Source organism: Citrus sinensis, chromosome 3 (assembly GCF_022201045.2).
Source record: "Citrus sinensis cultivar Valencia sweet orange chromosome 3, DVS_A1.0, whole genome shotgun sequence".
Taxonomy (NCBI): Eukaryota; Viridiplantae; Streptophyta; class Magnoliopsida; order Sapindales; family Rutaceae; genus Citrus; species Citrus sinensis.
The window spans coordinates 1,730,097-1,742,836 of NC_068558.1; the positions used below are offsets into that span (position 1 = coordinate 1,730,097).

At 34.9% G+C, this 12,740-nt stretch overlaps 2 protein-coding genes across 2 annotated transcripts; one reads left to right on the forward strand and one right to left on the reverse strand.

Annotated features, from left to right (window-relative positions):
- The first annotated feature begins 598 nt into the window (after positions 1–598).
- Positions 599–2,491, forward strand: LOC102627070 (BTB/POZ domain-containing protein At5g41330). The gene has a single exon (XM_006476479.4). The coding sequence runs from the start codon at positions 775–777 to the stop codon at positions 2,173–2,175; it is 1,401 nt and encodes a 466-aa protein (XP_006476542.2). The 5' UTR covers positions 599–774; the 3' UTR covers positions 2,176–2,491.
- A 5,185-nt stretch (positions 2,492–7,676) lies between these two features.
- Positions 7,677–11,918, reverse strand: LOC107174952 (uncharacterized). The gene is made up of 6 exons (XM_052438183.1): positions 11,901–11,918; positions 11,559–11,810; positions 10,881–11,069; positions 9,935–10,796; positions 8,430–8,682; positions 7,677–8,115 (listed from the first exon to the last, which is right to left on the reverse strand). The coding sequence occupies exons 1-6, from the start codon at positions 11,916–11,918 to the stop codon at positions 7,677–7,679; spliced, it is 2,013 nt and encodes a 670-aa protein (XP_052294143.1).
- Positions 11,919–12,740: the final 822 nt, after the last annotated feature.

The window sequence follows — 12,740 nt, forward strand, 5'->3', positions numbered from 1 at the left end:
TGATTCGGTTGACAATTTATGCAATTAAAAATATTGCGCCATCCATATTGTACCTAACATGTGAATCATGCTTTTTAATTGGAGAGGTGGCAGTAACTTTCCTCCCCAACTGGCTTTCTTGCCCAAAAGGATTATTAGTTTTCATTGTATTATTGATATCTTTGGAACCTTCGGTAGATAAAATTTATATTTAATTTTTGTAAGCACGTGTTGATGATAATCACCTTGAGAGTGGCTTTTAATTTTTTAAATATGCATATACCCTTTAGATTATATTCTGTTAACTTTTTTACTATTCATTTAAAAAAAATCAAATTTGAGTAAATTTATTTGAAATTTCTAGCAAAATTTTCTTAATTAACCTATTCGTGCATTATTCATCTTGTCATCAAGTACAAATAATTCCAGGTCAAAGGTCTACGTTGGACGGCTATGCCAATGTCATTGTAAGATTTAAAATAAATAAATAAAAATAAAAAAGGAAAGAAGGTTCAACTTACAACAGCGGAGCGGTAGCTCAGATCCTTCCATCATATACACTTTTAATATATTTTGTTTTTTTTTTTTTTAAAAAAAAGATCCTTCCTCCATGTTTGACCGAGAAGCTGAAAATTGACCTTCTGGAAATTCCAAATATAATCCATTTATAAATGCCTTCACGCTTCAGGCATCCTCAGCTCTTCGCAATTCAAAAGCTTCAAAAAAGAAAAAAACAGTTGGAGTTTTGTTTCACAAAATTAAGGCTTTTTGAAAGGGAAAAAAAAACTGTAAACTATGCCCTCGATTGCAACCTCAATGCCACCATCAAAATCGAAATCGAAATCGAAATCGATTGATTCAAACATTGTTACAATTGATGTTGGTGGTCAGATCTTCCAAACCACAAAACAAACCCTAGCCCTAGCCGGTCCCAAATCCCTCCTCTCAAAACTCGCCGATTCCACTCACCGATTCATCGACCGAGATCCCGAGTTGTTCTCCATCTTGTTGTCTCTTTTACGCACCGGTAATTTACCCTCAAAGGCGAAAGCTTTTGACATTGAAGACCTGATTGAGGAGTCCAAGTTTTACAACATCGAGTCACTTTTGATTAATTCTCAGTCGAACCCGTCGCAGTTCGACGCTTTTAGCCTCGAGAAGTCGTTGATTCTTCCGTTAAACGGACGTGATTCGCCGTCTGCAATCGCCACGACCAATTATGGGACTCTTCATGTTAGTCACGGAAGCAAAATCACGTCCTTTGATTGGTCTATGAGGAAGAAGTCAACAATCTTGACCCATTTCACTGCCGTTGATTCGCTGCTAGCGTTATCTCCTGGCGTTGCTGCAGCTGGTGCCACCGATTTTTCCGGGTTGCAAGTTCTTGACCTTGAAAATGGGTATGTGAAAGAGACTTTGAATTGGGAAAATGTCACTAGGTCTAGTTCTACGGTTCAGGCGATTGGTTCGTCAGATAAACATTTGTTTGTTAGTTTTGAGTCTGGTCGTAGGAATTCGAATTCGATTATGGTTTATGATATTAATAGTTTGAAACCTGTTAATGAGATTGGTCAAAATGAGATTTATGGGACTGATATTGAATCTGCTATCCCAGCTACAAAATTGAGGTGGGTTTCGAGCTATAATTTGCTTCTGGCATCTGGATCTCATAGTGACATTTCTAAGGTGACGGGGAATATTAAATTTTGGGATATAAGGTCGGGTAATGTTGCGTGGGAGGTCAAGGATGAGGTTGATTGCTTTTCTGATGTAACGGTGTCCGATAATTTGTCTGCCATTTACAAGGTTGGTATTAATTCAGGTGAGGTTTCTTATATGGACTTAAGGAAATTGGGAGATTCGAGTGAATGGATTTGTCTAGGTGATGGGAGGAAAATGGTTAATGGGAAAAGGAAAGAAGGTTTTGGATGTAAGATTGAGTGTCATGCCAACCAAGTGTTTTGTGGGAAAGGCGGCGAAATTGAATTGTGGTCCGAGATTGTGATGGGTTCAAGAAAAAGTCGTGAAGGTGGGCCATTAGAGGAGAGGGTGTTTAGGAAGAATTTGATGGGAAGAGTAACAGATATGGGAGGATCAAAGATAACCAATTTGTCGTTTGGAGGCAACAAGATGTTTGTGACGCGCAAAGGTCAGCAAACTGTAGAGGTTTGGCAGAGTTCAAGTCGAGGATTTTGATAAGAAAAGGTTAAGCTTAAGTAGGTGAGGAGGGAGGATGATAATAGATAATAGGATGATTCTATAATCATACATATTGGTAGGTGTTTTCAAGTTCTGTAATTATGTCTTAGCTCAGCATCTGCAAGTGGATGGCTTTTTCTTTTTATTTAATTTTTTTATCAACCAATTCTTTGTAATATGGATTCAACTTTTATTACCTCCTCCTGTGAAAATCAATTCTTTCTACATTAACTCTTTACAATTTTGTTGTTGTAATTAATGTACAGTTGATTGCCATAGAAATGAAATCAACAACTTTGTTTCTCAACAGTTTTAATAATTCCTCTGTTTCTGCTTCATGAATGGCTGACTTATAAGATCGTTGTACTGCACTACAGTTAGCTGCTTTCATGCTTTTTTAATGAAGCTAAAAACTGCAGCCTAGATGTAAACGACTCGATGTCACGGACGTTGAGTCACGTATGAATTTGTACGTTTGCAATGAGAATTTCAAAGAAAATCCGGGGTGCTGAACCTTGCATTTGAAAAAATTTGGGTTTGGTTAATCCCCGCTGAAGTGTTCACGTAGGTCAAATAGCAACTGTGCACTTATTCCTGTGAGAATTTCGAAGGACCTTCAGCGCCAGTATGCTTTCGAAGAAGCCTGCACGCGCGGTTTAGGAAGCGGCAGCCTGTTCTAGCCCTGTCATAGGTTGGCCGCCAGCCAATCATTATATCGGTCCATAGGCCCAATATATTGAGGTCGGTAATGGGTCAAAACGGGCCTGGACAAGCCCATATTTCAACGGAGGCCCAAGTCTATGAAATGCCAGTCCAAGGTGGACAGGTCGAGTCGGGCCAATCCAATTTCTAGGATAAATTTGATGTAAGCCCGAGTCTAAGCTCGACTAAAACACGGACCATGATTTTCAAGGCCTTCGGCCCGTACTGAGGGCCGGTTTAAATCCTTGCGGGTGGGATCTGGCTAAACCGGTTTGCTATCCCCAGCCACATTACGAACGGGGGATGTTGGGTACAGATGTATCTAATAGTGTGTTCAGTGAACGAAATGGAAATAATCTGAAATTAAAATGAGGAATTAGAATTATAATAAGTTGTTTATTTGAATTGTAAGAATGGAAATCAAAATGAACTTCATTTCCATTTATTTTGTTTTGGAATCAAAATTGGAATAAATTAGATTGTTTCAAATTACTAAAGAGTTCTTAATTAACTATCTTCATAATTATTATTTTGTATTTTAATTATTATTATTATAATGTTATAATATTGTTAATAATAATAATATTATTATTATTAACATTAATATATTAATTAATAATAATACAATTCATCATCATCATCATCATCATAACAACAACAATAATGGAATCATCATCATCATCATCATCATAACAACAACAACAATGGAACCATCATCATCATCAAATTGGAACCATGGGCATCGGAGATGAAACATAGACGAAACCAAGATGGATCAAATGGAGACGAAATCGAGATAAATACGAAATTGAGATGGTCCAAACGGAGATGAAACTGGCAACCAGCTGTTGCTTCACAGCCAACGAATCAGTGATGACGAAGATAGTGGTTGATTTTGGCCGTGACGAGGAGGTTTGGCTATGATGGGCTGATGGCGTTCGGCTGATGGAGCTCCAATCCGAGGAGTTTAGACTTGTTTTTTATATATATGTTTGTATTTTTCATTTAAAGTAGAAATAACAATAGAACTCTTAGGAATAGGAAACTGATTCTCACCCCACTTGGGAATCAATCATGTATTTCTCATTCCTAAATTGGGACTGGTCCATAATTTCGATTCTAATTTCTACTTTTATTTAATAAAATAAATGCCGGCAATAATTTTAATTTCTCATTTTAATTCCCAAATTCGAACACTAAACTCAGCATGCACCATAAATGATGGTCCTAATTCTAAAGATATGGAAATAGATATTCCATCAATGATAAAAATTGGAAAAAGTTGGCTCTAAGAATAATTCTCGAAGCACGCTTTGAAGTGACCTCATCACTTTGGATTCATTTTTGCTTTTAACAATGCAACAAACAAGTCTTGGCTTCATGTGAAGATAATGAAGTTAAATTTTAAGAAGCACTTGTTTTGGTTTGATCCTTCACTGGCATTTAGATCCAACTAACAAATGGGCAAATTGTTTTCACACGTCACCAGATTACATCATTCAGTTTTGCGAGGCTAATCATATAGAACTCATTCTCCAATTGCCAGGCCCCATCATTCTGCCAAATGGACCCATTTCTTTGCTTTAGTTGAAAAAGAAGATGATGCATGTGTTGTGAAAATTTTAATATACTCGCAAGCGCACGAATCTAGAAATAGAATAGTGGTAACGAGGTCGATCCCACAGGGATTGTTATAAATTAAAAAGTCTAATTTAAATCTAAAATTAATATTAATTCTAACCTAGTTGAGCAAATTGAGTTTTTAAGAAAATTAAACCAATTAAACTAAGGAAGCAATTAAAATAAAGGAGAATTCAATAAGATAAGAATTACCAAGGTTTCAGAATCCACCACTATTCAACTAGTAATTATCTAATTATTAATTAATCCCCAATTTTAGAGTGACAACTCGAAATCAATCTATGTCATCTCATGGATATAACAATTAAGCCCAAGTAATTAAATCTAATGTAGGTTCTTTTTCTGCTTAATAATATGACATCTAAGAATCTCATGTAAACATATTGAATAACAAAGAGTCAAAGTTTTCCTAAGCACTCTATGTAAACAATTTAATGAAAGACATAGAATCAAAGATAATCATGTATAAACTTTATAAATCCAAGCATAGATTTAATTGAATATTAATCCTAACAATCAATAATGCATGACAGAATTGATGAAAAGATTTTATTAACATCTAATTAATCATGTGAAATAAAAACCATAATCATCAAAGAACATATATAGGGAATTAATTAAATAAAAAGATAATTATTTCATTGAATATGGTTTCATCCTTAACCTCAGTATAAGAAAATTAGTTAGACATACTTGAATTAAGAGCAACAAAATAAATAAATTCAGCCATGGGGAAGCCGAATTGCTGCAGATTTTCTTCTCTGTCTTGAATCCTTGCGTCTCCAGTTCTCTCTCCTCCCGTGGCCCTCTTGCCTTTATATAATGTTACTGACTTGCTTAATCCTTATTGGATTCTAATTGCATTAATTCTTCTCCACCGACTTATAAAACCCACTCACCAAGGCCTTTTAAAATTATTTCCTTACTAAACTTTGAAAGCAAAGCACACGTTTGACCACAAAAGCAAAAGGCCAATTAATGATTTCTTCTTTTAATGCCCAGCACATGCATTCCAAATTGCCAAATCTTTGCTTTCCAAATGCATGCCCACCGTTCATCCTTTGAAGAGATTGACTTCCAATTTTGGTCTTCTTGACTTCCATTAATTCTTGGTTGCATTTTTGTCTTCCAATTTAATCTTTATTCCTTCTCAATTTGAAGTGTTTTCATGCCCTTTTTATCAACAATCTCCAATTAATTCCCTATTCAATAAAACAATTCAATTAATTAAAAATAACAAATAAATATAACTAGCAATTATATTATTAAGGGTAAAATATGTATATAAATTATGCTCATCAAATACCCCCAAACTTAGATTTTGCTAGTCCTCGAGCAAAACTAAAATTTAAAACAAAAACAAAAGTAACGAAACAAAAAGTAAATCCTAACTAAACCACTTTCGCAGGTAATCGCGATTGCATTTAGCGTATGCAACAAGCCTTTAAACCCCTAGGCGGCCCTAGTGGACGAGTTATAGTCTCGTGAGGGCTTCAGTGATGATACCCACAAACATCATTAAAAAAAAAATTAAATTAAAAGAAAAAAAAACTTTAAATAAAACATGAAAAATAGCCTCAAAGATTGCAAAAATTATATAGCTCAAAGAAAATTTCAAATATTGGCAAAGTTCTAACTTTAATTCAATAATCAATCCCATCTCTCTTTCGATTCTTGTAGTGTGTGTGTGAAATCAATTCAATCAAATTCATTCCTAAAATCTTCAATATCCACAACATTCGCCTCAAATAAAGAACAGAGTATGTCAAACTAATCTTATCATCTTGATCTCCAAATTTTTTTCCTCTCACAGGCTTTTATATGCATTTTCTTTTGATTTTTTTTAGCACATGCACTTGATTTTTTTTTCTTTTTCTCTTTTTTTTTTCTTTTTTTTTAACCTTAGTCAGGAGCTTTCACTCTACCCCTTAAGGTAGCCTTCTTCTCATGGTAGATTATCCTCTACATACTGGTGGTACATAGGCCCAAATTACTCAAGGATAGCTTCACTCTTAAGGGTTATAGGTAGCTATTTCTGACTGTGGTGCCCGTGTATACTATTGTGTATTGTGGAGATAAGAATCAAGATAAACAGTCATTTACTCTATCTAAAATTCTCAACTCAGGCTGCGTCAATCTCAAATTTCAAGTCAAAATCATGAAAGAACTGATATTAGTGCTCATGGTTTAAAGAATCTCAATCAAGAGGAACTAACACAAGAATCAAGTATAAACTAAGACAATATTCAACCCTTTCTAAAAACCATATTCATTGTCAATCAAATTCTTATCATTGGCTTTTCACATAAAAACAAAAAGAGAAAAAACAACACAAATTTTTTTTTTAACAAACAAAGCACACACTATTTCCACCCCCAAACTTATTTGGAACATTGTCCTCAATGCTTCACAAACAAAAGATATGCATGCAAACAAATGAAAGAAAAAAAATAATAAAAACATAAATAATAAAAAGAAAGTTGGAGAGAACACACCTGGATGGGCTGGGAAAGCTTAAAAGAAAATGCCAAATGAAAAGAAAACATTAGAAAAGAAAAACAAACAAAGAAAAGAAAACCTACTATTAAAATAAAACAAGAGTGCAAAGATGGACTTAATTAATCCTGATAAACAAGATCATTTAAAAGTATCTCCTCAACTTTTGGTGTTCTTAACTCTAAAAATGGTTTTAATCTTTGACCATTGACCTTAAATAAATCACCATTTTTAAAATTTTCAATCTCAATTGCTCCATAAGGGAAGACATTACGAACTACAAAAGGACCAGACCATCGAGAACGTAACTTACCTGGAAAGAGATACAATCGGGAATTATATAAAAGTACTTTCTGACCTGGTGTAAAGGATTTTCTCAAAATGTGCTTGTCATGAAAGACTTTCATACGTTGCTTGTAAATCTTAGCATTATCATATGCATCATTCTTGATCTCTTCAAGTTCTGCTAGTTGTAATCTTCTCTTGGAACCAGCCTGCTGCATGTCAAAATTGAATTTCTTGATAGCCCAATATGCACGATGCTCCAACTCTACTGGCAGATGACATGCTTTTCCATATACAAGTCTATAAGGCGACATCCCAATTGGTGTTTTAAAAGCAGTCCTATATGCCCACAATGCATCATCAAGTCTCAAAGATCAATCATTTCTATCTGGCCTAACTGTTTTCTCTAGAATCTGCATGATCTCTCTATTAGAAATCTCTACTTGGCCACTGGTTTGAGGATGGTATGGGGTGGCAACCTTATGTGTAATGGAATATTTGTTCAAAAGAGTTTTGAAAGGTTTATTGCAAAAATGGGTACCACCATCACTAATGATTGTTCTAGGAAAACCAAAACGAGATAGAATATTACTCTTCAAGAATTTCACTACAACCCTATGATCATTGGTTTTGCATGGAGTGGCTTCAACCCACTTCGACACATAGTCTACTGCAACCAATATATACTGATAACCACAAGATGGAGGAAAATGTCCCATGAAATCAATACCCCATACATCGAAGATCTCAACCACAAGAATAGGATTGAGTGGCATCATGTTCCTCTTTGAAATGCTACCCATACGTTGGCACCTATCACACAAAGAACAGAAAAGTAAGCGTCATGAAAAAGAGTAGGCCAATAAAAACCACATTGTAAAATTTTTGTTGCTGTCTTTTTAGCACTAAAGTGGCCTCCACAAGCTTGTTCATGGCAAAATGAGATAACACTTTGAATTTCATTATCGGGAACACATCGCCTAATAATCTGATCAGCACAATATTTAAATAAATAGGGATCATCCCAAAAGAAGTCTTTCACTTTAGATAAGAATTTTGTTCTATCTTGCTTAGCCCAGTGCTCTGGGATTTGACCTGTAACAAGGTAATTAACTATATCAGCAAACCATGGTACAACATTTACACTCATAAGTTGCTCATCTGGGAAAGACTCATTCAAAGGTAAAGATTCTAGAATAAATTTAAGATCAAGGCGAGATAAATGATCCGCCACAATATTTTCAGAACCTTTTTTATCTCTAAATTCAATGTCAAATTCTTGTAAAAGCAACACCCAACGAATCAATCTTGCCTTGGCATCTTTCTTAGTAAACAAATATTTTAAAGCAGCATGATCAGTAAAAATAATCACTTTACAACCTATAAGATAAGATCTGAATTTATCAAGTGCAAATACCACAGCTAGCATTTTTTTTTCTGTAGTTGAATAGTTCAACTGTGCATCATTGAGTGTCATACTAGCATAATAAATCACATAAGGCACGATCTAATCTTTGTCCTAAAACTGCTCCTACAACATAATCAGATGCATCACACATAATTTCAAAAGGCAAATCCCAATTAGGTGGCTGAATGATAGGTGAAGAAGTCAACAATTTCTTAAGCTTTGCAAAAGCATCAAGACAAGATTCATCAAAGATAAAAGGTGCATCCTTAACAAGTAAATTGCATAAAGGTCTAGAAATTTTACTAAAATCTTTAATGAATCTTCTATAAAAACCAGCATGTCCAAGGAAAGATCTTACTTCTTTTACGGATTTGGGATATGGAAGATTAGAAATTAAATCCACCTTAGCTTTGTCGACTTCTATACCTTTGCTGGAAATTATATGACCAAGAACAATACCTTGTTTTACCATGAAGTGACACTTTTTCCAATTTAGAACCAAGTTCTTTTCTTTACATCTCTGCAAAACTAATGTTAGGTGCTGTAAACATTCATCAAAAGAATCTCCATAAAAAGAAAAATCATCCATGAATACTTCAAGAAATCTCTCAACCATATCAGAAAAAATACTAAGCATGCATATTTGAAATGTAGCAGGTGCATTGCATAAACCAAATGACATTCTCCTATATGCAAAAGTTCCAAAGGGACAAGTAAAAGTAGTTTTCTCCTGGTCCTCTGGAGCTATAGGGATCTGATTATAACCTGAATATCCATCTAGAAAACAATAAAAATCATGACCTGCAAGTCTATCAAGCATTTGATCAATAAATGGAAGAGGAAAATGATATTTTCTTGTGAATGAATTCAATTTTCTATAATCAATGCAAACACGCCAACCTGTAGTTACTCTAGTGGGAATTAATTCATTATTAGCATTAGTAACTACTGTAACACCAGATTTCTTAGGAACAACTTGCACAGGGCTAACCCAAGAGCTATCTGAAATAGGATAAATAATTCCTGCATCTAATAATTTGATTACTTCAGCTCTTACCACTTCTTTCATGTTAGGATTTAGCCTATGTTGCATTTCCCTAATAGGTTTAGCATTTTCTTCAAGATGAATACGATGCATGCAATCTACTGGATTAATACCTTTAATATCAGCGATGGTCCATCCTATTGCCTCCTTATGTTTTTTTAGAATACATAACAACTTACCTTTTTGCTCAAGATCGAAGGAAGAAGAAATAATAACAGGTAGAGTGTCAGATTCTCCCAAGAATGCATATTCCAGAGTGTCGGGCAATGCTTTGAGTTCCAATTTTGGTGGTGCCTCTGCAGATGGGCCAATTTTCTTCTCAGAATGAGGCAGTAGTTCTGACTTTGTCTTCCATTTAGTTGTGTCCGTAATTGGAGGTGCATCAAGTAAAGCGCTGACTTCTGCAATTGCACTGTCATCATTAAAAGATAAATCAGAATGAGTTAGACATGCCTCTAATGGATCATCAGTATGGTTAGAAATGAATGAATCTTCTACTAATTCCTCTATCATATTTGCTTCAACAAATTCATCTTCTTCTTGTGGCTGCTTGGTAACATTAAAAATATTCAATTCCATGATCATATTACCAAAAGATAGCTGCATATTTCCATTCCTGCAATTAATAAGAGCATCAGCTGTAGCTAAGAAAGGACGACCTAGAATAACTGGAGTGTGTTTCTTAGGATCATGTACATGCTGAGTATCAATAACGATAAAATCAACAGAATAATAAAATTTGTCAATCTGTATCAACACATCCTCTATAATACCACGAGGTATTTTCATTGATCTATCAGCAAGTTGCAAAATAATAGGAGTTGATTTTAACTCACCTAGTCCAAGTTGCATGTAAACAGAATAAGACAAGAGATTAACACTAGCACCCAAATCCAATAATGCTTTATCAAAACATTGGTTCCCTATAACACATGAGATAGTAGGAGAACCAGGATCCTTAAATTTTGGTGGCATTTTACATTGAAGTAAATTGCTAGTTTGTTCAGTTAAAAATGCCTTTTTAGTGACATGTAAATTTCTCTTTTTAGTACATAAATCTTTCAAAAACTTGGCATAGGAAGGAACTTGCTTAATAGTATCGAGTAAAGGGATGTTTATACTTACCTGCTTAAAGATTTCCATAATCTCACCTGTTGAAGTCCCTTTCTTTGCCTTTGTTAACCTTTGAGGAAAAGGAGCCTTGGGAATGTAAGCTGGCGGGCCACTCTTTTCAGGATCATTTGGTGATGAGTCTTGTGATGGAACTGGATCTGAAGAAGTAGGCTCATATGTTTTTCTTGTTTGAATCTCCACCTTGTTGTCAAATAACTTTCATCTTCTCAAGGTCATAACAGATTTTGCTTCTTCATGCTGATGGCTTGAACTCGATCCAACTTCATGCACTCCTTTGGGATTAGGAATTGGTTGACTTGGAAATTTTCCTTTTTCTCTCTCAGCTACTGTAGTTGCTAATTGACCCTATTGATGTTCAAGCTTTAGAATAGCTTGAGTGTTTGACTGAAAAGCTTGTTGGGTTGACTGAATGAAACTTTGAAGTGTATCCTCTAAAGAAGGCTTTCTTTGTTGGGGTGCAACAAATTGAGACATAGGTTGTTGGGCAGGAGGATGTACTTGGTTAGGAGGGACAAATTGTTGATTGGGCATGTTCAACTGTTGTCCTCCTTGGTTTGACAAAGGTTGATTTTGTTTCCAAGAAAAATTAGGGTGATTCCTCCAATTAGGATTATATGTGGGTGAATATAGATTATTGGGGGTTTTCTCATATGATTGTAAGGCATGTACCTGCTCAGAATAAGCCTCTTGATAGGCTGGTAATGATGGACAATTTTGTGCTGTATGAGACAAGTTAGAACAAAGAGCACAAACCTCATTAGCTACACTAGGATGATGATTCATTGATTGGTTCAGAGCTAAGGCATCCACTTTCCTAGAAAGTGTAGCTAGAGTGGCTTTCACATCAAAGTCATCCTTAACTTCGTATAGACCATTTCTAGAAACTTGAGATAATTTTTCCCTTTGATTTGAAAAATCCCACTATTGAGAATTTTCAGAAAGTGAATTAAAGAAATCTCATGCAGCCCCTTCATGTAGGTTCAAAAATCTCCCACCATTCATAAACTCTACCATATGACGATTCGACATGGTTAAACCATTATAAAAGCATTGTATAAGTCTCTATTTCTCAAAACCAATGTGGGGGCACTTAAGGAGTAAATCATTGAATCTTTCCCAACACTCGTAAAATTGCTCACCCTCTCTTTGATAAAAATCACTTATCTCTCTCCTAAGGGCATTTGTTTTAGACATAGGGAAAAACTTGGTGAGAAACTTATTACTCAATTCATCCCATGTACTAATAGACCCAGCAGGAAGTGAATTCAACCAAGCTTTTGCTTTGTCTTTTAATGAGAAAGGGAACATACGAAGCCTAATTGACTCATCATTAAAATTTTGAAAACGGAATGTAGAGCATATGTCAATAAATTCCTTAATGTGCAAATATGGATCCTCTCTCTCTAACCCATGGAAAGATGGTAAAAGTTGAATGACAGAGGGCTTGAGTTCAAAGTGTGTTGCTGTGGTTTGTGGCAACACAATACAAGATGGTTGGTTGGCTGCAAGTGGTGAAAAATATTCTCTAAGGGTTTTCTCTGCTTGCACTGGTGGAAGTATTGGCAATAGTCTATTTGGGTCATCCATCACTTCTAAAGAACTAGTTTGACTACTATCAATTATCGACTCTCTTTTAACCAAACGATTTGTTAAATCACGTTCCCAAACACTCATAAACTAACTAGACAAGGAAAGAAAGAAAAACAAAATAAAATAAAACAAATCAACAATAATAAAAAATAAATAAAAGAAATCAAACAACCAAACAATGAATTTAAAGACAAATAAATTTTTTTTTTGTGTTTTTTTTAATTAAAAAAAATATAAAAGACAATCTAAATTATAACTAGT